The sequence below is a fragment of the Maylandia zebra genome, linkage group LG17 (genome assembly GCF_041146795.1).
Source record: "Maylandia zebra isolate NMK-2024a linkage group LG17, Mzebra_GT3a, whole genome shotgun sequence".
NCBI classification, from domain to species: Eukaryota; Metazoa; Chordata; class Actinopteri; order Cichliformes; family Cichlidae; genus Maylandia; species Maylandia zebra.
Genome location: NC_135183.1, coordinates 5,661,607 through 5,686,818, shown reverse-complemented (window position 1 = coordinate 5,686,818; position 25,212 = coordinate 5,661,607). Strand labels below are relative to the sequence as shown.

At 41.2% G+C, this 25,212-nt stretch overlaps 3 protein-coding genes and 2 long non-coding RNA genes across 11 annotated transcripts in view; 2 read left to right on the top strand and 3 right to left on the bottom strand.

Moving 5' to 3' along the window:
- Positions 1-296, bottom strand: part of jak1 (Janus kinase 1) — a 31,509-nt gene extending 31,213 nt beyond the window's left edge. Inside the window, exon 1 of one of the 2 annotated variants that reach the window (XM_014412527.4) lies at positions 22-296. The gene's annotated coding sequence lies outside the window, so the exon portion shown is untranslated. The remainder of the gene's footprint in view (positions 1-21) is intronic. The other variant, XM_014412528.4, reaches the window with a different exon arrangement.
- Positions 297-5,663: 5,367 nt separating this feature from the next.
- Positions 5,664-8,693, bottom strand: LOC106676258 (uncharacterized). The gene is made up of 2 exons (XR_001342249.3): positions 7,648-8,693; positions 5,664-7,007 (listed from the first exon to the last, which is right to left on the bottom strand). It is a non-coding gene; the product is annotated as an uncharacterized LOC106676258 (long non-coding RNA).
- Positions 8,694-8,868: 175 nt separating this feature from the next.
- Positions 8,869-15,947, top strand: ak4 (adenylate kinase 4). The gene is made up of 6 exons (XM_004568902.6): positions 8,869-8,990; positions 9,066-9,220; positions 9,903-10,022; positions 12,214-12,386; positions 13,157-13,275; positions 13,863-15,947. The coding sequence occupies exons 2-6, from the start codon at positions 9,079-9,081 to the stop codon at positions 13,987-13,989; spliced, it is 681 nt and encodes a 226-aa protein (XP_004568959.3). The 5' UTR covers positions 8,869-8,990; positions 9,066-9,078; the 3' UTR covers positions 13,990-15,947.
- On the bottom strand, positions 10,566-22,843 carry LOC105941327 (uncharacterized). Its single transcript, XR_001167953.4, has 4 exons — positions 22,697-22,843; positions 21,591-21,848; positions 16,305-16,376; positions 10,566-11,496 (listed from the first exon to the last, which is right to left on the bottom strand). It is a non-coding gene; the product is annotated as an uncharacterized LOC105941327 (long non-coding RNA).
- Positions 18,703-25,212, top strand: part of dnajc6 (DnaJ (Hsp40) homolog, subfamily C, member 6) — a 37,513-nt gene continuing 31,003 nt past the window's right edge. For 5 of the 6 annotated variants that reach the window (XM_076875941.1, XM_004568905.6, XM_012924004.5 and 2 more), the window contains exon 1: positions 22,842-23,308. In XM_076875941.1, coding sequence (XP_076732056.1) covers positions 23,110-23,308 — 199 coding nt within the window. In that variant the 5' untranslated portion in view covers positions 22,842-23,109. Of the gene's footprint in view, positions 19,061-22,841; positions 23,309-25,212 lie in introns of those variants that run through there. The other variant, XM_004568906.6, reaches the window with a different exon arrangement.

Here is a 25,212-nt window from a genome sequence, read left to right as displayed (position 1 = left end):
AATAAACGGTTATTTACTCACCTACCAAGCTTGGCCAGACAGCTGGCAAGTTACTTCCGTTTCGTTTTGTACATTAGACGCGTCGACCAAGTCGGTGCGCTTTCTCTAAAAGCTTCGTGAGTATCAGATGTTGTATATTAATTCCAAAACGTCCCAAAAAAGTATAAATATCCCAAAGAAAAGCGGTGCGAAGTTAATTCCACAGTTTTCCCCCGTTAGTATACCGTATTTTCTGGCGGTGGAGAAAACAGCCTTCCTCGACTCTAGCTCTAACCCTTCCTGACAAGAAACGTCCCCTTCCCGAAAACGACGCAGTGGCTGGCTGTAAAAGCCGGCAGCTGATTGGCTGTGAGACCTTTCACTGGAGATGACGACACAAGTCCTTGAGCGGCGATAAACATAAATTAAACTGTTATTCACACTTTCTGAGCATTGTGGGTTACTTACAGCCGCAGATTTAGCTTAAACGACGTGATGATGATGATGATACAGAAAGAAAAAAAACTCAAGTAAAATTAAACAATGAACTGATGTATTTATTAACTGCATTTAATATCTTCGATGCAAAAATGCCAAGGAATGTCAGTAATGTAAGTGACTATGCAAAAGTAAAACCCAGCTTTCACTCATCCTCTTTCTTATCCGCTTACAACTATGGAAGACGCATTTAGATTCTCCATCTAAGAACCAATACAACACTGTAAAATTAGTCCATTACAAGCCATGCGTTTAAAGCTTCTTATAGGTTAAGTGAATGAGCAAAGATTTATATAAAAAAGAAAGATTGGGAATTATATTAAAGTATTCAAACGCATTATTCATCACTTGTAACTGCTGTGCTCCAGCAATTAGAGCAGATGGAACTACCTACAACTAACTAGCTAGCTAACTAGCTGAAGCTGTGCCCACCCCCTACACACACACACACACACACACACACACACTTTTTTAAAAAAAATAATAAGGTAGACTTTTAACTAATTATTCCCCAAAATGGTCATTTAGCTGAGACACACCTTTAAGGGGCCAATCAAAACGCTGGTTTGATATTCAACAGTGTGTTTTTTTCTCGAAAAACTCTGACTGGTCTCTAATGAAACAAAAATCTAAGTTACTACAAAAGCACGTAATGGCGCTAAAGTACAAATAGAAGCAGAGTAAATACATAAAGTATTTACTTGTGAAATGTAGTGAATGAGAAGGAGACAGGTGTAACAGTGAAAATGCATGATGTGGTGTAAGTGAAGGTGGATAAGATTAAATAACTGAGGTTGACCATTGTGACACCGTTATTATCTCAGTTACACTGGCTTCCTGTTAAATTTAGAGTTGATTTTAAGATCCTGGTCTTGACCTACAGAGCTGTGCACGGACTGCACCTGCCTACATCTTTGATCTGCTACAGCCCTATGTCCCTAGCAGGTCTTTGAGGTCATCTGATCAGGGCTTACTTGCTATAAAAAACACTAAGAGGAGGACTAAGGGTGATAGAGCTTTTGCCACTGTGGCCCCTAGACTGTGGAACTCTCTCCCCCAAGCATTAAGAACTGTGGACTCAGTAGCTGTTTTTAAAAAACAACTCAAAACTTACCTTTTTAAAACTGCTTTTGGTTAATTTTATGCCGGTTTTTTTTCTCTTTTTAAATCTTTTTATGACTTGTAATCTTATGTGAAGCACTTTGTGATTCTGTCTTGAAAGGTGCTATATAAATAAAAATTTATTTATTTATTTAGTTATTTATTTATTTATTCATTCAAAGGAACAGAGTGCACAAGAGAGGTGAAGCCAGTGGAGATGAGTGTTGGGTGATATGTAAAAAGAAGGATAGCAGCTAGAGAAAAAAAAGGAAGGTTTACAAGATGGTTGTGGGACCCTGCAGTGATGTAATGATTGGAGGCAGTGGCAATGATGAAGATGTTAAAATTTTTACCCAGAGTGAGCAGGATGGACAGGATAAGAAATTAATACATTATAAGGATGTTAGAGAGGCAAGGTTGAGATGATTTGGGGGTGTGGAGAAGATTGATTTGCCAGGCAGGAGTTAAAGAAAAGGGCATCACAGAGAAGATTCGTGGATGTACATGGAAGGAGGACATGCAAACAGTTGGTGTGATAAAAGGATGAAGGCTAAGATGGAGACAGACAATCTGCTGTGGCAGCCATTACAGGAACAGCTGAAAGAAGAAGGAGGAGGAGGAGGAGGAGGACGGCAAAGAGGAGGAGAATTAATAGAAGTGTATCAACACTGATGTTTTTGATTTCATAACTCAGTTGATGACACTTTGCTCAAAAATACTTTATTATACCCCCTTAATATTCTCAGTTCAACTCTGAACTTAAATACTATAAATGACACTATAATAATAATAATAAAAACCCTTAAGAACACAATAAGGAGACTGCCCCAATCCCCTTCACTGAGTCCTGGATTCAAGGTCCATGATGAGCACTCAGTGTTCATTTTAGAGTTAAATCCCTCAACAACAACAAAGAAAATAGAAAAAAGAAAACCAAAAGCTTGGCGTTCTGAGAATCACTGATCTCTTGAATTCATTCATTTCACTGTAAAGCCCACTTTCAGTGCATGTGTCAGAGGCTTAGTTTCCATCACTCCTGCTACTCATATTGCCAGATTTCTCGTCTGCATTGCTTGTGATTAGCTATATTTGAGTTTAGTCACCTTTAGCTGAAACTTGATGTGAGCACTGGAGAACATCCTGACTTCAGCAGAAAAGCTGAGATGTACAGTAAGCTATGTAAAGTACAAGTTCACCAACTGCTGTGGTACAGACGGCGAGGCTTATCATTCAATCTTTGCCTTTCTGTAGGTGGCACTTTCTTCTAGACCGCTATTTTCAGATTGTGTTTCCAGAATATTGCATGCGTTAATATCCCAGTTTTTTCTTGTAACTAACACCAAGGGGCCGAATGCTGTGTTCTTTTGATTGTGGTTTGTTCACGGCCTCTCTGTCTGTGCATTCCCATACCAAAGAAATACCTGCAAGCTATGGATGTCACTTCATTCCCTTTGCAAGCACTTCCCCTTATCTGTTTTCCTTCAGGTGTAGCTGCAATCATCTGACTGGCAGCCGGCATATACACCAGCTCTGTGATTACACAAAGAGCAACTCAAACATGGTTTACATCTAAAATCATGTGTCCTACAATTGTAACTAGTGAGAAAGGCTTCCTTGGAAGGTACAGAATCCAGGAAGTGTGCAGAAATGTGTGACTAACTGTCTTCTTAGAGCTAAGAATCAGCGAGTCATCGTCTCTGGGTGATATCAGCGCTCAGAGAAAAATGGAGTTTCCCTGCTGAGTGCAGACAAAGGATCAAACAGCAATGCTGGGTGATTGTGTGCAGATACTGATATGTGTTTCAGAATTTTTAAACTGCACTGTCACGAGTGTCCCTGTAAACACAGACACTGACTTTAAGCCCCTCTGTGTAGCATTTATAATGGGTTTAGAACTCACAAACACAAATGTAGAAATGCATTTGCAGCTATAAGGAGAGTTTAAGCGAGTAATGATATAGTTTGTCCTATGGAGACATATTTTTATGGTTTATTCACAGCACAAAGCTCCACTTGTGTGGCTAGAATGCAATTGCATTTACAGGACATCAAATGTTGCTCTAGTGCACATGAATGCTAAAAATGCAGCAGCAGAAAGCGTAGCCAAAGTAGGCTTATCTCGACCTTTTCCTCTCACATTAATGAAACTGTGAGAGTTGGCTTCACAGCAGCAGTTATCAGCTGTGAGTTACCTGAACTACTGATGCAACACTGTCTGAGATGGGGATCAGAGTTGATAAAAAGAAGAAAGAAGAAGAAGAAAAGCATTTCTTCCTGCAACAACAAAGGGAGAAAGGAAAGCTCCTGAAAGACGTCTTTTTTAAAGTATGTGGCTCATATGAAGGGGAGGGAATTCCCTCGGCACATCCAAGCAAGCGCAATTACTGCCACACATTAAAGGAAGTATGAGGAGAAATTCCCTCATGGTGGAGGGTCATGGGAAGACGCTGTCCTCGTCTCGAAAGCGACTTTAAATGTTTTTTTTGTTTTGGTTTTTTCGTTGTTGCGTATTTTGTTATCAAAACACAGCCTTGCCACAATGCAGCACGTATAGCTCCGAGTGAGAAAAACACGCGACTCGAGGCGGGATTTAGCAGATTGAGGTTAACGTGAGAGAAAAACAAAATAAGTATCATGACTCTTCAGGGGCTTTCCGCAGCTTCAGCGGCAGCATGTACCCTTTACATACGAAGGACAGGTGCAGAGTGACCCCGCGGTTTATCAGACATGACTCAAACAGTGCTTGCATTATTCAAAATAGTACGTTCCGAAAAAAAAGAAGTGCGATTCATTTTTTGGAGCGAACTGGCATCGATAGATCGCAGATTACAGCGCAACTGTGCGCAAACTGAGTCACCAAAACAACAACTCGGTAGTTCGTACTAAAATGGATGCTCGCTCAAAGCCGTTGTGTTGTTATTCACGCAGTATAATGGAAGGAACGAGTAGTCTCCCTCTATTAGCAAAACTGGATGACTGAGCAAAAACAAAACAACAACAAAACCCCACACTTTCATGTCATTTCACGTCCTCCATGAGTCACTAGAAGTGAACCCGGCTTTAGTCCAGAGGAATTCAGCAGCAGTTCTTTACTTTATAAGGGTTCACAAACGGATTACACAACACAGAAACATTTGTGTGCTTCTGCTTCAACCACACCACAAAGCGCTATAATAATACTAGTAATACGACTACTAATAATGGATCTGTAGCGACCCCTGTTGGCAGCAATGTGAAACTAGTTGCCACCAGCGTTTCCAGATCGGGACCAAATACAGCTTCTTCTACTTGAGCAGTTATTTTTAATCACTCTCAAATGATCGAGCAATGCAAAGCTCGTTCATATTTAAGGTGGTGAATATGAGGCATTCATGCTTCCAGTGTTTTAAATGCTTATTAGACCTTTATGGTCATAGTTAGGAGAACCTCCATAAACTGAGTTTGTGCTTATGAATTCCAGAAGAAGGCTAAACTGCAGGATTCATTTGTGTTGGGTGTGTTAAGTAAGTACAATGCGTCTGTTTGCTTCTAAGGAATTCACTGCGTCATGCCTGGGATGGTTCTGCCCTCTGATTTTTGTAAATGTTTCTTTTCTTCAAAAGTAAAGATTACGTTTACTTTTGTCCCAGAAGAACAATGAGAAAAAACAGAGCTGATTCTGCCAATGACGAACAAGGGCCACAAATGGTTAAAAAATAAAAGAACTAAACAAAATACAAATGAAGTTGGTTTGGGTCAACGATGCTTGCATTCTTATCTAACGTGCTTTTCAATATTTGATAATAATGTTCAGTGGGCTCTCACGCAAGAGATAAAAAACCTATAAAGAACCAAAATCATCCATCTGAACTCAACTGCTTTTGTGTTGTTAGATATAAAGATTAAATATTTACTGACCTTTGAAAAGTTGAGATAGATTATAAATATTGTACTGCTGGGGAAAATAACTCAGCGAGGACGATCCTAAACTACAGATTCTGGCTCTGTGGCTTTTTGCTGAAGTGCTGAACACTGTTACAAATGTGCTGTTAGATTCAACCTGTGGATGTTATTTTGGAAATGAAAACACACACAGACACTTGGACATCCTTTACAAACTTTATTACTCAGCATATCACAACAAATGCCGTTTACATACCCACACTTGTCCACCTTCTCTTTGGTTCTTCTGCCTCGTTAGCCGAATGTGCCACTTTGACCACTGCACTAGTGTCAAGTTGGCAGCCATCCTTCAGTTATCACAGTACTGTACCTTCGATGGGGACAGCATCAGCACTGTGATAACTGAACCAGGGCAGCCTGTCAAATCTAGCAGTCCAAGACTTCACTCCACTTTGTCATCCACCAATAAAATCCTTGCTGTAGGTCAGCAGGTGCAAAGATAACATTCCATTTGCATTTTTTGCAGCTCGTTTTCTCCTCGTGCAAAGCAAGTTTTGCAAATTTCTTTTGCTTACAAATGAATCACTTGAAATAACCTTTCATTTACACACTAACAACCATGTAACGCAACATGTGATATTTATAAAGTGTCCTTTACACCAATGGTCTTCAGCTCTCTAAACATGAGAAAACTGGTAAAATAATAAAGTCAGACAGAGGGAGGGGGGAAAAGCAAACAAAACAACCTATATGTTTAAGAGAAACAAATATCTGGACCATGTGTAAAGTTGCAGACAGTTACAGTCACAGGATCCTCCTCATCCAGGCGTCTTCTGTATGAAATCCATCTGAGAGCCAGATGATGCTACAGTAGTGTGTCAGTTTATTCAGGCTTTTTTGTTTTTTACCACCTGCACAATCAAACTAATGCCCCTCACTTATCGATGCATTAAGCTATATCCTAATAATGTTTCTACACCCTTTTTTCCTTGCTCAGGTATGAGAGCTGCACAGTGAGAGTCACGGGTGCCTCGGTGGAAAGCTGTGAAAAGAAGGAAAGACGATTTTTTTTCACAGGGGTTTTACCTGCCTTGAAAAGGGGGCGGGGGCAATTAATCATGCACAAGACTGCGCATGCGGTTTGATCCGCTTAGTTAGTCGTAGTCCTCGTTCCACATAAAAAAAACAAAACCACTCGGGTTTTTCATCTTTGTTTCCATTTGCCACACACAAAGGCTAGCTAACGTTTCCCATCTTGAAACAACAACACTGCACTCCCTCACCGCCTTCCCGCCATGACTTCTTCGACACAAACTGCCTACTGTACATAGGCTATTCGTACCAGCACAAGGCCGAGTGATGTCAGACTTGTTATGATTCTCCTCGCGGGTTCCTCCCCTTCCCCCTCCCTCCCCCGCGCGCGCGGCGCGAGAAGCCTCTCGAGCAGTCCGGTCGCGTCGCTGGCCGTAGCTGCTCCTCCTCCTCGTCGTCTGCCCGCCCTCCGTACTTCATGTAAACAACTCCATTAGCCCCACTGCACAGGGGCACTATAGCCAAAAATAAATAGATAAATACAAAATAAATAAAAATGGCCGTGTCAGACGTGGACAGCAAAGCAACATGTGTAACAACTAGACAGAGCAGCGGTGTCAGGCTCGGAGCGACGTCTGCTGTTGGTAGTGACTATAAAAACATTCCCTGTGATGAAAGCGCGTCCATATTGCGTAAACCCTTAATGTAAATAGTCGAGGAATGGCTTATAACCCACTAACAGTGAAGGCAGCAGGGAGGCCAGGAGTAAAGACAGTAAAGCGAACTAAAGAGGAATAAACACTGTCGAAGCTTGTCGTTGCCTTCTCCCCTCAAAGAAGAAAAAAATTAAAAGTTGGCCAAAGAGAAACAACACTGTTATTTACGTCAGGTCACGCAAACATGCACGCTTGTTTTCACTAGCGTAAATATGCACGTGAAAAAGCGACTTGATGCAAAAACACACATATATATATTTACACATAAGTGCAACGTTCGCAGTGAATATTGTGCAGCCAAACGTTAACGCCCAGCGTTGCACACACACCCCTTTTCTGGGCAAAAACAATCAGCATGCTGTGGAATCTAAATATAATCATTTCTTTTTAATTGCATCCAACTCGCATTTAACGTGTGACGAACAACGAGCTCGCTTACCTGCAATCCCCCTGTTTAACGCCCCGTGTTTACATGAATATTTTTAATGACGCAGCAAGACCACACAGAGCAACGTGATTGTCGCCATTTTTTGTTGTTATTGAATTCTCCAAAGCCATGTGACAAAAAAAGCGAGAGAAAAAAAGATCGTGATTTTAAAATCAGGTTTCCGGTTTCGCGGACAAAAACTACTTTTCCGAAGCTAAAAAATTAAAAATAATAAAATAGAATAAAATTAAAAGGAAGGAAAAAAAGGTTAATCTTCTGAGCTGCTGGTCTGATGGATTAGTCTGGTTATTCCACTGAAGACTCAAGGTTGTGCGCAGTATTTGACAGCTCCGGGACGCTGCCTCCGCCGTATGGCTCGCAACAAGTACTCCCTAGATTCCACCCGTGCGCAAATGTTTCGCGGAATGACGGCGTCTCGTTTGCTTGTTTCTGCGCCTCATGCCAGCAGTGCGAAAGCGTGAGAAATTAAGCGGCGTTGTAAAGGCTCCGATCGGCTGAAAATGCTGTCAACAAGTGGTGAAATCCAAGCATAACCAACTACTTTTAATGATTAGCGGGGTAACGTGCACGATTTTAAAGCAGAACTCTCACCATTGGTTTAAAGTGACCTTCCCACTGCGAAGCAATTAACTGTGTAATACAAATAAACCCACTTTTTATTTTTATTTTTTTTAAGACCGACAATAATTATTTTATTTTTTAAATAATCTTTTTCCTTTTTTCCTTGTTTTTTTATTTTATTTTATTTTGATGCATTTGTACCGCCTACGTGAGGTAAATATTATTATTTTAAAACGTGGCTATGATAGATTGGCAGATAGATGGATGGATAGAACAGCAGTATTTCTTTTCTATGCCGTTGTTAAATATAATAATAAAATTAATGTAAACTTTCCCCTCTCTGTCTTAGAGTGACCCATTAGTCTACATATGTTTGTGGGCTGTATATTTAAAGAAAACTACAGTAACCAGTTTACCCTGCGACGTTCTCTCATCCGCATTTTTTCTGGATGAATGTGCGCAGTAAAATAGGGCGTTCTGGAGACTCCCTCATTCATTTGCAGACAAATCGCTAGTCTTAAAGACGAAGGCGTAGCGTAACGTATCCATAAGAGAGCCTGAAGAAAAAAGGGTGTTTCGACTTGATCCGAGTCTGAGAGCAGGATAGTCCCACTGTGCGCAGAAAGTGGGCTCTGTCTGCGTAAAGATCCACAGTCTCCAGAGATAGGCTGAAATTTACATTGGCAGAGTTTTTTTTTTTTTTTTTAAACCGCCCTAACCTTAGATCTATTTGATTGCTCATGCTTGCAACTGATGAGGAATTTAATTAAAAGGTGAGCCTATCTCTGTCTCTGACGCACAACCTGCAGAAGTGACATCTGAGCATCTTAGAATTTTTGTTTTCACAGTAGCTTTTAAGATATGGCCAAGTTATTCCGAGCTGCTATCATGGGTCCACCGGGATCAGGGAAAGGAACGATATCCCAGAGGATTGCGCACAGTTTTGGCCTGCAGTATCTGTCCAGTGGTCATTTTCTACGAGAGGGCATAGCGGCAAAAACAGGTAGGATATGCACAGCAACCTAAACGGCAATACTGTGGTGTAAACAGGAAGAAACCGCGCGCAGAGGGAAAAGTTGATGCAACTCTTAATTTTCTTCGCTGCATATCTTAAATTCACGACCCCCCTTCTCCCGCGAATGCAAAAATAGCAAAAATACCAATCCAGCTAAGGTTGCAGGAGGAAGTTGTGCGCATTTGTTTGTGTCCACAGTTGTTTCACTGTAAACTTTTAGCCCTCTATCCAAACTGCACCGCGCAAGACATTTATTGTTACTATCAACTGTATCTGATTTCAGTCAAATTCACCCAGAGCACTAACTCCAGCAGTTTCTCCAAACAGCCTAAAACCGTTTCTTTCTTTCTGTCTTTCTTTCTTTTTTTTTTGGTTTTTGCGTGCATGTGTCTCTCTGCACTTCCTCATTGTGGCTACAAAAGCACAGTCAGTTTAATTCCCAGCATGTGCCAAGCTCACACTGACAATAAGGTTTAGTTCACTATGGAGGGCTTAAGTAAAAACACATGTGCCTTAAGAAAACCTTGCTGCCATGTTTCAGGAAAATAAATAAATAAATAAACCTCCACACTGACACAACAAGCCCTGTCCTGTTTTGTTTAAGAACTTCAGAATCTGGAATCACAAACGGACACATGTTGTCTGTTTTCACCTGTCTGTTGTGTATCAGAGGCATGCTTGCTGGTGAAGACCTATGTAGAGAGAAGCATGCTGGTGCCTGACCATGTGATGACCAGATTGATGCTGCCCAGACTGGAACAGCTGAGCGGTCACAGCTGGCTGCTGGATGGTAAGAAGAACTGGGTTGTTTTTTGTTACAGTGAATGCTTCTTTCTTTTCTTTGCTTTACTTTTTCATTAACACTTACATATAGCACCCTGCCCCACTACTCTGTCTTTATTGTTTGTAGTGAGGTTGGGAGGGATGTTTTCATGATGCAGCCTCATGGCAGTGTTAGGAACTGCCAGCTATCTTTCAAATCTGATTGGCCACCACTTGGTGCCACCCCTCAAATCCTGACACTGAAAGCTAGAGAGAGAAAAAAGAAGAAAGAAAGCAAAGACACACTTCTGCATTTTCAAAATTTAACCACAAAGAGTCATATGCTTTGGCTTTATTTAAATCTGAGGGGATTAAAAAAATACTCTCCTCACTATTCTACATGTGTGAGTAATAAAGTTTTATGGTCTGATGACCTGGATGAAGAACCTTCACAGACTTTTAAGGTACTGATTTTGCAAGTGTGTGTACCCTGCTTCACTGGTAAAATAAAATGTAAAAAACACTTTCCCCTTTACAGGCAATAGCATTGTTCCATTACCTTTCACCCCCCCCCCCCCCCCCCCCCCAAAAAAGATCACTTTTTTATGATATTCTAATCATATGCTAATAATCACATACTTTTCATCAGTTAGTCATTAATAGCAGTCTTTATACAGGATATTCATACTTTTGGAAGAACTTGTTACATGAATAAAGCGCTGACTTTGCAGGTTACCGTGTCTTTTTCAAGGTTTAATATTAGCCACTGCCATCAAGAGAAATGCAAAACATTGACGAAACAAGCTAGTGGGTGTTAAACCAATTCAAACCTTGAAGCATGATCACTAAACAAATAATTGAGCAAGAGGGAAAGCAAATCAAGGTTACACACACACACACACACACACACACACACACACACACACACACACACACACACACACACACACACACACACACACACACACACACACACAGACATACACGCCTGCATTTCCTCGATCATGCCTCTATCATGCCTTTGATAGTCTGTGTTGCTGGTGCCAACTGGATATTTGGTTTTTACCATTCAAAGTTCATGTCATGCTTTCATTTACCTAGCTACATACATGCACTATAGACTCCCAGTCTTCGGCATGTCTTCAGTATTTTGTGTCTCTTTCTGTGTTGCAATCTTTGATTTAGTGCTTTTCTGTGATTCATTTGTGGGCTCTGGCATGGCAGCTCTAACCCTGGTGGTTAGAGTTGTAACGGTGCATTATTAACCAAACAAAAGAACAGGAGTGTTCGAGAACTGTCAGTTCTTGGACACAGAGGAAAGGTACAAACCAGGGACACTGTGTAATGTAACATTTAAGGTCAACTGTAAAAAAAGTGCATTGTCATAGCCAACAGAACTAGAAATACAGAATCCATTTGTAGATTTGACTTCTGCCATTGTACGTCCTTGAAAAACTTTGTATCGATTCCTTGTGTTCCGTAGGTTTCTTGGCTTGTGGTTTCTGAGTAAAAAAAGAGAAAGGAAGAAGTTTCCAGATAAAGATCAAAGCACCCAAAACAAATTTTTAATGTGCAAGTGTCATAACAAAAACATGGCATAAAATAGGGGCTGAGCCCCTCCTGAAGCCCGCAGTTGTCTCCACTGCTTTGACACCGTTTAGTTCCAGGTTGTTGTCTCTACATCAGGCTGTCAGACTGTCAGTTCCCCCCTGTAGGCAGACTCATCCCCACCTGAGATGGCCCCAATAAGGGTCATGTTGTCTGCAAACATCAGAAGTTTGAAAGCATAGTGATTGGAGGTGCAGCAGTTAGACACAGGCATTGGCAGCATGAATGAAAGGCGCTGGCTTGTCATTTCTGCTGGTGCTTGATAAAAGCCGTGTAACTGAAAGCTTCGGGGTTTTTTCACCCCATTCATTCACAAGTGCAAAATCCTGATATAATATCATGACTGCAAGCCATTCCACAGGAAAACTGTAAACATCTTCTGCCAGCTGGTGATATTAGCAAGAGGAAATAACAGCATCTGAAACTGTAAAACAGAATATTTCACGTGTACATTGTTTCTTACTCATGCTATTGACTGAGCTGTGATCATGCCTTCAAAAGTGCACATTCACTTTTTAGTCTTTTAGCTAACTCAGTGTGTAACATTGGTTTTTCCTGGTTGACCACTCGATGACTCATGTTTTCCCTTCCCTCTCCCTGACTGTGCCTAGGTTTCCCCCGCACACTCGGACAGGCTTTGGCCCTCAACAATTTGTATCAGCTAGACTTGGTTATCAGCCTAAACATCCCCTATGAGACTCTCAAGGAGAGACTGAGCGACCGCTGGATCCATCCAGCCAGCGGCAGAGTCTACAACATGGGCTTCAACCCTCCCCGAGTGCAGGTGTCAGCAGCCTGGAAGTGGCAGCATAGCCACAAAGTTTGAAATAGTTTGGAATTTAGGTTTTTATTTTTTGTGTGGATGTTTCTTCCCGACGGGTTTTGTGTCATTGTGGGTTTTTTTTAAGCTGTTAGGGATTTAGTGCCTTTCTTCTACAGGGTGGAAACCTGCCAAAATGAAAGGCTGAAACCAGATGAGGGGGATGATTGTTGCCACACTCCCGCACCACCACCACCACCACCACCACAGCTTTGTGATTGGTTTTCTTTAGTTTTTTTTTAAGTTTCCAAAGTCCCAGTTAGCACATAATTACAACTATCTTATCTTATATATAACTGACTTATCATTATCTTAAATATGCAATATTTAACATTGTGTGACTCATAGTGGTGTGACGTGAAGATATGAAGACTCCAGTGCACATTAGCGATTCACAAATATGATATTGTTGTTTTTACGGAGTATTTCTTATGGTTAAAATGTTCTTAAAACAACTGCATGTAAGCATGAACTAATTACAATGGAATCAGATTGCCATACTTTTATCTTATGTCGACTATAATATTCCTGAAAGTAAGCTCCTTAAGATCAATATATGGGTATCATGTTGACTGCATATTGTGGACGTAATGCAGCATGCGGAGGCAAATGCACTGTTGTTTGCTAATTAGTGCATTGTACTGTGCTTCAATCCCATTTGCAAATGTCATTTCACTGATTTGTGTTGTGTTTGCCTTTGCTGCGTTGTTGTAACCTTGCATTGCCTTCTTCAGGGTAAGGATGACATCACAGGAGAGCCACTGATTCAGCACGATGACGACAAGCCGCAGGCTCTGATGGCCAGACTGAGACATTACAAAGATGTGGCAAAACCCGTAATTGATTTGTACAAGTCAGTAAATACTTGCACTTCATTTGATCTTACTTTATATTTTGTTATTTTTGACATTTGTTTAATCATAGTCATATTTAAATAGCTTCTAGAGGAAATATAAAGTATGATAATTTAATACAAGTAATACAGCTTGGGTTTGAACATTACATGTATGTCTTGATGCATGCTCAATCATCCAGGTATGTAAATCTCCAAAAGTTGATTCTGTTCATCTGGACATCTTGAAACGTTTCTCCCACTAAAAACGCTACGTCCAGATGAACAGAATCAACTTTTGGAGATTACAGTTGCATGTGTGTGAATGTTTGGTCACAGAGCTAGAAATAAGTGACTTCTTATTACCCTACTTCATCTCTGCATTGTCAAGTTTGCATTAGTCACAGTTAGCATGACATGGCCAACTCTCAAATTATTGTCAGTTCAGTTGAAATGTGGGGAGTGTAGGAAGTAAGCTAATAGAAAAGTCAATACACTTGATGCATCTGTTCTAAATTGTCCATTTTGTGGTACAGCCTCCAGATAATGTAAGAACTGTACCCACAACCCGCTTTTCCTCTCATTAGTTCTCCTATTTCTTCACTCAGGTCACAAGGAATCCTGCACTCATTTTCCGGTACAGAGACAGACCGGATTTGGCCTTATATCAATTCTCTCCTCAGCACCAAGATGCACACACAGCCATCAGATACCTGCCAAGCTCAGACACCATGAGTCTACCCCGAATGAACAAAAAACCAAGGGGAAGGGGGGGAAGAAGTGCAGTGGTGCCTTTATGTACTGGCCTGGTGTCAGCTTTCGGTTTGGCCATTAAGAGTGAACTTTAGAACAATGGACCAGGTCACTGACACACATGTTTCTCATTGACTGTCCAGTTTTCCAAATGAAAGATTGTATGACAATTTTCAAAGACTTATAGAATGAAGATTGTGACAAATTCAGATTCAGAATCCTGACAGTAAAACATTCAAGATCGTTCAAGTGTGCTAAAAACCAAAATGCTTAAACATCCAAATTCTGCACAACACTTTCATTAATCAGTTTATCACACATGAATTTTGATCTTCAGTTGCTCCGGTCCAACCACTGAATGAGCCAATATGCAAAAAGTAAACACTAATGTCTGATTTTTTTTATAGTAAAACCAAAAAACGATGGGGGAAAATAATACTCACATGATTAAAAACACTTACAGTTTTTTAAATATAAATCACAACATAAAATATCACCACATTATTGCCTAGAAAACACACACGAAGAGTAAATATTCTCATGCCATTGCTTTAACTGAGCAATAGTAAAGTTCATCATCGCCCCTTATATGAAAACATCATTTGAGTCATTTTTTTTCTTATACACTAGAAACCTGTTAAAGCCTGTGTGCTACATGCAAAGTCATCTGTTACATACAGAACAGTTTTTTATTTAAATGTATTTGTGATTGTACACTATAGCCATCAGTTACACAGACAGTGCAAGCTGTAACAAACTGCTAATCTTTTTTGCTGAAATGCTGTTAACTTTGGTCTGCAGTCATCTTTGGACTTGTACAAGAATCCTGTACAGTGACTCAGCGGCACTGGGATGAAGATCAGTGCCTTCAGTATTGTTACATTCCTTAAAACATGCCATAAGGTTGCCTTGAGATTCTGATCACCAAAATGTGATATTTTTGGTATGCTGCAATGATTTTGCAGTGATTGTTCAGCTAAATACTTTTATGATTCTGATATGGTCATAGATGCAAAGATGTTCTCATGTCTGGATTGTTTGAATGTATAAATCAGTGCTGCAGGGTGAACAAAATATAGTAGGTCTTTGCAGACTTTGCTTTGTAGCTTTTTTTGTTTCATGTGATTGTTTGAAAGTCGCAGTGATTATTCACAAAACAGAATAGCTTATGAAATGATGACTAAGACAGTAATTTAGCCACACTAATAACTAAAACACATCCATCATCAAGTATGTTTCTAAAATATTTGATGTAGCTCTGTTAGTGCTGTCCAACCATTTTAAAAACTTGTATGTAAATTAGCACCTGTTTTATTCACTGCAGCACATTTCCCATGAGCTTCTCTTTGTTTTACATCCCAGGTTTGTAATTTTTTTTCTTCCATTATCTGTGTTTTGATTGTATGGGTATGTTGTACATTTGATTTAAAAGTATTATGGGTTGACTCTCATATTGTAACCAGAAGACCAAAGAGGAAGTAAACATGAGAGTGCAACAGAGCCTGGGGAAGGAGCAAAATAAATTGATACATGTTTGCTAATGTAGGACAAATCCAGACTCTTAGAGGGAAGTGGGTTTAGATTGTGCTGTGTAGGACTGAATGCTTCTTAAATGAATGGATGTGGCAATGGGTTTTTGCCCTGTGTTCATAAAGTGTTGTCAAAACATGTTAGGCATGTTAAATCTGTTTTTCCAGCTTTCATTCATTCAGTCAGCTTTCATTGTTTTTCTCTGCGATTAAGCCAGTACTTGCTTGGCAACATGCACTTGTGCACAACTAGATACGTTTCTTAAGCTCATGCAATATTGTGTAACAGACCTAGGAGATAATTAAATGAATGACAATAATGGGTGTACAAACACACACCTTGTGTGTACAGTGCGTTCTTTAAACTGTTTCTCTACTTAATAAAGAGGGCTGTGTGACCACAACAACTTATGCAATAGCTACTCCTAGGACTTAAATACAGTGCACGCTTCTGTCTATACTGTGGTAGTGTCTCTTCCTTCTTGTCTGTCTTTCTTTCTAGAAAATATAAATGTGTGAATCTTGTATCTCTCAAATCCTCTGAGGAAAGCAAAACGCCAAAATCTAAATGTGTGCCAGCTGCAGGGCATATTTAAAAGACCAACGCTAACACACACTGAAACCACACGAGCATGCTTAGGAATACTATCTCTGTCCTCCCATCGTGTCTAATCCCCTCTGATCTGTGAATCAACCCCACGTGAATTAGAGCTTGGGTGAAAGGCCTTCTCCACTGTCGCGGATTACCGTCTCATCTGCTGTGTTTACCTTCGACGGGAGGCGCAGCAGGGTCGACTGTGAACACCTGATTCAGATTTGGATGATGAACAATGTTCTCACCTGCAACAAACCAAACCAAACACGAGGATTATTATTATTATTATTATTATTGTTGCCCGGGGCGGCATCACGGGCATCGGCAAAAAAAAATAAAATAAAAATTGCTCGTATTCATGCTGCCCCGACGTCATGCCAGCGTATATTGGGAATGGCATAGGCACTGATCGGTTTTCTATCGCCCATTTGCTGGGAGTAAGGGCGCGCCTGCTGCTTGGGAGGAGGGAGGAGAGGGCGGGGCGGCGGGGGATTCTCTGGCTGGCTGGAGCAGCATCCAATAACCAACTCGCAAAATAAAAACAAACCAACAAACACGAAAACACCAGACATTATGATACAAACTTATAATTTGCACCGATGTTTTTTCGAAATTCTGTACGCGAAAAGTGAGCGCGAGAGCCCTCGGTGCGCCTGCTCGCTGCTGAAGTCAAAGTAAAACTTTATTGTCAACTCCGCTACAGTACAGAATATAGAGAGACGAGACGACGAGGCTCCAGTTACAGCAGTGCAAGTAAACAAACAATATATATAAGAAGAGTAAGAAAATAAATATGCACTTTAGGACCAGGGATAAAGGGATCAATAACAATTTAAAATTTATATTTTACAGTTTGATGATTTAAAGTCTCACACACAGCCCGTCGAAAGGGGAGGGGCCCTGCTGCTTCCAAATAGAGCACATTTCATTCATAATGCTGTAAATCCAAGCCCATTATGTATTCATGATCTGAATCCTGGGTTGTGTGAAATCCCAGAAATAAACCTTAGACAAAGTGAATCTGTGAACTAAGGTGTAGGTGTGCTAGGTTATGTTGTGGTGATCCTCGATGTGGGGGATTTGTGTTCATACTGGAGTGCAAAATTAAAACCAATGGAAGATGGACAAGAAAAGTTCAAATCCATCAGGTGCTCAGTTTAGAAAAAATAGAAAAGAAGAGGAGGAGAAGATGCAGGTAAGCAAATGTGTCATTGGATAATGGCAGGTCATCCTGAAACAATCAGAATCAGAATACTTTATTAATGCCTAAAGAAATTATGTGGGTTACAGTTGCTCCAAGAAGAAATGGTTAAAATAGCAACAGTAACAGACTAAACTCCAAACTGTTAGGTGTGGCTGTGTGCAGGCAGGAATAGGACCCAAGGTGCAGACTCCGGAGACAGACGTGAACTCAAAAAAGGCTTTAATTTAATACTCAAAACATAACAAAACTAAAAAAAAAACTCAAAACAAACTTAAACTAGAGAAATGACAGAACACACAGCTAAGAAAACGGTAGATCACGACACAGACACAGAGAAACACTGGGCTTAAATACACAGAGGGAGCAATCAGGGAATGGGTAACAGGAGGGAAACACAGCTGGGGCAAATCAGGCCTAACGAGACAAGAGGAAGCAAAACCCGACACATTAACATCAGACATGGACTTTCAAAGTAAAACAGGAAACACATAACACAGACTGAACAAAGACACAGACTCATATGCAGGCACTACAAAGGGAACAGACGTGTGAACAGGGCAGACAAACACTGACTGAACAAGGGGATATAGGAACTTAAGATACACATAGACGCGAACTAGACAAGGGGATGCAGGTGATAGGGGAGACAGAGCAACTAAAGAAGACAGAGACATAAGCCATAAGACAGAACTCAAAGAAACCAAAAACTAGACAGTATAAATAATATCGTAAACTCAAAAACCCTGGGTCAACGACCCAGGCATCCTAACACAAACAATACATTATGTTACAGATTTTAATATTAATTAGTCATTGTCAATTGTTGATTTGTTCTGTTCTCATTGTATGACAAATTATGATGGCTGTTTGGTAGCCGTTTGCATACTATGCCTCTCTCTCTCTCTTCATATGTGTGTGTGTATGTTTCTCTGGTGAAATTCAGTATGGTTCCGACACCAATTTTATGTCAATGGACAATCCTTAATGTGTGTGTGTGTGTGTGTGTGTGTGTGTGTGTGAGAGAGAGAGAGAGAGTGTGGTGGTGGGGGAGGGGAGGGGGCGCCAGAGGGTGTGTTCACCCAGGGCGCCAAACAGGCTAGGGCCGCCACTGATTGCAATGTGTGCCAAATCTGAAGCATGTCTTGCATTTTAGTGTCGTTTAGCTGACTCGTGACTATTGCGGGGGTTTTTTGTTTTTTTTTTTTAATCTGCTTTATGAATTTATGAATTATGCAGATTTTTACAATTATTGAACGCATCTTTGTGTGGTACGGAAACATTGTCCTTGCCCTTCGCTTCTCCGTGCAGTCCACTCCGGGTTTTCCCCCTTCAGTTCAGGCAGGTTGCGCTGAGCGGCGCAGTTTCTACTGTACAAATTCACGAACATCCACGCTCCCACCACCGCCTCGTCTTTAACTCATCCACATCTTCTACAGATCTACCAATCGCCATCGCGGGACTTTGTTTGTTGATCATGTTCCAAAATGTGATTATATGATGATGCCGTAGCCTCCTGTTGTTTCTGTCATTTTTTACGGGTTAACCTGGAGTTACCGGGGAGTTGTTACATGACAGCAGGTCTCACGGGGCGTTTTTAACGCACTGACCTTTGACTGGCAGCGAATGACAAATCAAAGGTCGGTGTCTGTGAGCAGAGCGCAAAGCGCATCACCACCTCGGCACAAGACGGCGCTCCCGGGAGGATGGTAGAAGGCGCTCAGAAAGGTAAAGTCATCCGCTGGATTTTCTATTCGCACTCTTTGATTGAGTTTATGAGAATTACAATTTATCGTCTCGGGCTCTGCCTCAAAGCAGGAAGAGAAGCGGAGAGCATCACGATCCGTGTGTGGATGTTACATAATATCTACCTCCGGAGATTGTGGCCACTTCCCTGACAGTTCATCCCTGCTCGGTGGACAGATTTCGCTTCCAAGGAGAAATGTTTCCTCCCAGTTAGCATAAGAGAAGGATTGATTAGAGTTAAACAAATTAAAATACACTTGTTTCTGTGCAGTTGGCCTATATTTTGCAAGATGCGCTCACGATTAGGATGAATGACATCATTTGGGTTATTTCTGTCAGGGGCAACGATTTTTCCCTCCCCCCTTTGCATATAAGACATCGTGTCCCTTCTGCAAGAAAATCACAGCTATTGTTACTTTGCTCGTAGTGGCATCGACCTGAGGTGACTGGCTCACGTCACGAGGACTGGCACTTTTCTTTTTTAGTAGTATTTAGATTTTTCTATTGGCAGGTGATTTCGACCATAACTGCATTTCAGGAAATCAGTTAAAAGCACATCCTGTATGTCCCGTCCTCAATTCAGTCTCGCAGGACAAATTTCAAGAAACAGAGCACCGATGTTAAATAATGCTGTAGGAGGAAAGGGTGCTATGTATTTTCCATCACATGCACCATATTTATCACCGAGGGCTCGCTCTTGTTGAGAGGAAGGCTCCTCTGTTTTGATCCAATAGCGTACCTTTACATCACCAAACGTCATGCACACCACGTGAGCGGATTACAGGACTTGGCGTGGATTGATGTTTAACCACTGCTTCACCTTTCGCACCAGGATGTTATAGTCACCCCTCAGGATTTAGAGGACTTGTTTAATGCAAACAGGCGTAAATGGTTTCATTATGGCTCAGTATAAATTGTATGCACAAGGGCTTTAAGGCTTTTTATGGTTAAGTGAAGAGAAAGTCAGATAAACAGGCAGCATCATTCTGTAGATTTTCATGACAGTGCTGATGAAAGCTACAGCAATGCACACTCCAGCAGCGACAATATTTACTCAGACATGTAAGAACTGATGCAACAGCGGCTCAGCAGTTGATTCAGGTCTGCTACCTGATTTATCAGCAGAGTCGTGCAGCTGATGCAGCAGATTCCTGGATTCTGCTTTAACTGTTATAGGGATAATGATTAATCTTCAAACTACCTTTGAGGGTAATGGTAAAACCATTATAAACTGTGATACAGCTTCTTTTCACGTTACAGCAGTTGCCATATAGCAGTACAGTGGAAATAGAAATGAATTCCCAGAAGGTCATAATAGCGGCTTCTCCCATGTCATTTAAAATTTAATGGAAAACAATATAAGAGGTGTATGGTGGTGCGGTGGTTAGCACTGTCACGTCACAGCAAAAAGGTTGGCCCATGTATTCAATAGATGAGCTACTGTAGCTCACTTTAGTGTCAGAGTACTCAGTGCATCACAGTTTGTTGCGTAAGGGGCTGCATAGCTGCAGACCAATCAGGGTACCCATGCTGACCCCTGTACGTCACTGTACAATGGACACAGAACTGGACCACAGAGAAATGGAAGAAAGTGGTCTGGTCTTATGAATCATATTTTCTATTACATCATGTAGATGGCTGGGTTTGTGCTTGCTGCTTACCTGGGGAACACCTGGCACCAGGATGCACTATGGGAAGAAGGCCTTCCCACAAAGTAAAAAATATCTCAGGAATGGTTTGAGGAGTTTGAGGTGTTGAGTTGGCCTCCAAATTCCCCAGATCTCAATCCAGTCGAGCATCTTTGGGATGTGCTGGACAAACAAGTTCAATCAATGGAAGCCCCTTGTCACAACTTATTGTGTGAATGGGTGGATGACTGGATATGTAAAGCGCTTTGGGGTCCTTAGGGACTAGTAAAGCGCTATATAAATACAGGCCATTTACCATTTATTGGGCTTAAAGGATCTGTTGCTAACATCTGGGAGCCAGATACCACACCTTCAGCGGTCTAGTGGAGTCAACGGGTCAGGGCTGTTTTGGCAGGAAAGGGGGACCAACATACTATTAGGGAGGTGGTCATAATTTTTTGCCTAATTGTAACCTTGACATTAAAACCAAATTTAGAGTCTGAAAAATGCCTTCAAAATCGTGGGAACGGACATTTAGTCCCCATGTTGGTCCCCACAAATATAGTAGCATGTCATTTGTCTGTCCTCACAAAGGTGTCTAAACATGTACACACACACACACACACACACACACACACACACACACACACACACACACACACACACACACATATAATCAGTTTAAAATTTGAATTTAAGTGAGTTTTTTTTAAAAAAAAAGCCAGAAAACTTTTTTACAGATTATATTATATATTATAAAATACAGATCTGAATACAGAACAGACAAAAAGACAAACACAACGAGATGAATTAAAGCACATTACATGCTACAAATATGTATTTAAGTTCATGTGTAATGACAAAGCAAAGAGCTCATACTGCACCTGCTTGCTGTGTGCTCAACATGCAGGGCATCACTGGCTAAATACTGGAAGGCACGGTTCGGAACTAGACTGGAAGCTCCTTTGCAACAATGCAGGAGCAGCACGTTGCATCCGGTTATGGCCGGGGTATCATTCTTCCCTTTTGGACATTCCGTTCCCGCTGCGCTTTGAGCTCCCGTCTGTTTTCCTAAAAGGGTTTCCCAGGCTCATGTCCTCTTTTCAGAACCATGCATGGTTTTTGTTGCCAGGGGACAAGGCCTAGGAAGGAAGCATGCCATCACTGGTCAGTGCTTTGTCCTACACAGACTTGGGGTCATAACACAAAAATGAAACGGACAAATTTGGAGCTAAGAGACAAATCTGCCTAATTTTAATGGCTATTAAAATCCAAGTTGGTCCAAAAAAAGAAAAAAAGAAAAAAGAAAAGAAAATCTTTATGAGGAAGAGTTTCCTTTTTGTGGCAAAGCATGGCACTATTGTGCCCCTGCTCTTATTCATTCTGACAGAGCCAGGAGTCCCTGTTCATTTTTAGTGCAGGAGTCAAATGAAAACTGTTCTCAGTTACGGTCCCAGACTTTTAATCTGGACCTTATTTACACAAACAAAAGCGGCTCTAAATAAATTCAGGTGTTCAATTGCAACACTGGGAGCATTATCATTTAAATCAATAATTCATCTACACACACACCTCAGACCATTCAAATCTCTGCCTCTACTATGCACATGTCATTGCAAGCACGATTCATCATTTGATTGTGGAAATCCAACAGTTTTGTATCCTTCATCACTTAAAAAATGAACTGATTTACTGGGAGAAAAGAAGCCACTGTTCAAATCATCTGTTGATTATGTGAGTCCATTTTAAGTCCATATTTTGCTGTCTTATTGTAAATTTTAATACCTTTGGGTTCTTTATTAGTTTTGACCAAAACAAGTCACTTAAAGACATGGACTCTGTTATACCGTGACATGCATTTTGAACTATTTTGGGACATTTAATATGATTTAATCCAGCATAAACACTGGAAGTAAGTGCAGTTCTTTACAATTGTCCTAATATTTTGCATTAATGATATAACAAGTGAAAGATTTGGGATATTACTTACCAGATTTAAACGAATGCTTCTAGTCTCAACCAGCCTATTAGAGAGTGTGAGTGCAGCTTTAACGCAGGACGACTGTGAGTGAGTTGGGGTGGATTTCCCTTGTACTCAGTCGGGGACTACAGCAGTAGCACAATCGTCGTAGTAGAATGCGCTGCTGAGAAAAGGAGGACGCAATAGAGGAGAGAGAGAGAGGGAGAGAGAAAGAGAGAGAGAGACCACCCGGTTTTCTATCACAAACAGAGGAGAGCGGCCACCCTCTCATCCCCGGACATGTGGTGCACCCAGCAGCAGCAGCAGAGGAGGAGGCACTAGCAGCAGTAGCAGCTCGGGCAGCAGCGGCGGTGACGGCGTCGCTTTCTACGTCTTCTGGGGTTCTTTTGTGTTTAATTTCCCTTCTTTTGTTTCCTTTGGGTATGAGCTTGCTGGGGGCCTACAAGAAAAAGAGCAGTTACGATGGATATGAATCTTTGCAGCTGGTCGATAGCGGAGGGGATAGCTTCAGCATCGGCAGAGGGAGCAGCGGCGGCACACTTGGAGGCTCCATAGCGGCCACCCTCGGACCGAAGGCGGGCCCGCTGAGAGAGGAGGACTGCAGTACCATGGACAGCTCAGGTAAGAGCCCCTACCGCCTCCGGCTGCTTTACGAATGGCGTTTGGAGCCTTCGTGGACGCGGAAAGGGCTTTAATGAAGGTGTTTTGACTTTACTGAGTGTTACCGCGGCCTGTAATTGTCTTGGTAGCAGTGGACAACATAATGGCTAACATAAGTGAAAGTAGCCTACAGACCCCACCTAAGAGACTGTACTGAGCTGCTACTGTAAAATAGATGTAAACATATATGTCATATATGAATTTGTAAATACGCCTCACTCTTCTTGCATGACCTATCTGTCCCTATCAACTTCAAACAGGCTTCTATAGATTCAGATGTTTACTGTATCCAAAAATGTGTTCTGAATTTTTTAAACACTTATCAAATTTTTTCTATTAAAATTACGGGAAAAGTCTATGCAAAGTAATTTTATTGCTATATTTGGGTGCTATCTGCTACGTAGACCATATTTCATGGTTTATTTACTTTGCACATGGGCTTTAAGACCAAAATTCTACCGCAACTGTAGCGGAAATATCATATGTCAACAGTTAAGAGGATAAATCTTGTTTAGTTTGGGGCGGTAGAAGCACAAATCCTCTCTGTTTAGGTTTTAATCTGGTAGTTGTTGATGGCAGATTATAAGCCCCACATATCGGATCTATAAGAAAAACAAAAACCCCGTGGATGTTAGTACTCCAATCCACCAAAGTGCTGTAATTTAATCCAGCTGTTTGAATTCATTGGTTTTGACAGATTCAGTTTTTTGTTTAAAAATAAGTCCTATAGGGTGGTATAGTTTTGGGATAGTTTCTGTTGCCTGTGCTCCTTCCATACTTACTATTCCTAAAATAGCAGACTCCATGATAAGAGCCAAATACCTGGCTCATGATACAAATATAAATTTTTGTCACATGCCAGACATTTGGCTCTTTCCATGCACTCTGCCACTTTTAATAATAGCAAAGCATTAGCATAACATCCTATGGACCTCTATATAGAGTCATGTGATGAATGTGAATATGAATGCTGATCAGGCTTCCTTCTCTTATAAATGTATACAAGTAATAATTTGAACATGTCAAGTGTGAACAACCAACTCAAACTTAAAAATAATTTCCAGTTTTAAAAAATTGAAATGACGACACAGTTGTCCAAAAATATTAGCACCGCAGTTATTAATACCTATATTACAGAATAACAACAAAAATTAAAACATATGCAAAATAAATAAATAACATAAGGCTGATAGGCGTATCTAGATTGTGAGGCCTGTTTGTAGAATGTGTGTTCACCACACTGCAGTACTCTGTGGAGTCAGCCAGTCTCCAGAGATGAACATTTGTGTGAAACAAAAGAAGCTGGATGAGGAGGGGTAAGGAAAGGGGATTGTGGGTGGGGAATGGGGTGGGTGTGCGGGGGCACTCAGATGTGTCAGATGTCTGCCTGGCCAGTGTGTACAGACAACCTTTTTGATCTGCGTGTGTGTGCATGTGTGTGTCTATGTATCCATCTGTTTTTCCCCACAATGCTGGATGCGGAGGGGTAAAGGTTGGCACTCTAGGAGGAGGGAACCACATCCAAACAAGCTATTGATCTTTCTCACAAAGCCAAGGGCCCTCTGTGCTGCTGATTTCCTGTGCTCTCTTCCTCTAACTGGCCAGGCTAACCGCTGCTCTATTACCTGATAGAGCCTGTATCACAGCCTCCTCTGGTGTCTCCATTAGCAGGGTTTGTCACTGTAGTTGGCTCACTAGCCAGCAGACTCCCACATCCATCTGGTCATGGACACAGAGGCACATGGGCGAGCTACCAGACCAACAGGAAAGCAAACAGGCAGATTCTAACAGATCTGCAGGGGGATAATGACTGAAAAAAACAGAGATAGGCAAAATGTGCTGAAGCAAAGGTAAGGGTCACATTG

Coding starts and splice junctions, on each gene's coding strand:
- ak4 (XM_004568902.6), top strand. CDS start 9,079: ATGGCCAAGTTATTCCGAGCTGCTATCATGGGTCCACCGGGATCAGGG. Junction 12,387..13,156: donor TCAACCCTCCCCGAGTGCAG/GTGTCAGCAGCC, acceptor TGCCTTCTTCAG/GGTAAGGATGACATCACAGG. Junction 13,276..13,862: donor CCCGTAATTGATTTGTACAA/GTCAGTAAATAC, acceptor TTCTTCACTCAG/GTCACAAGGAATCCTGCACT.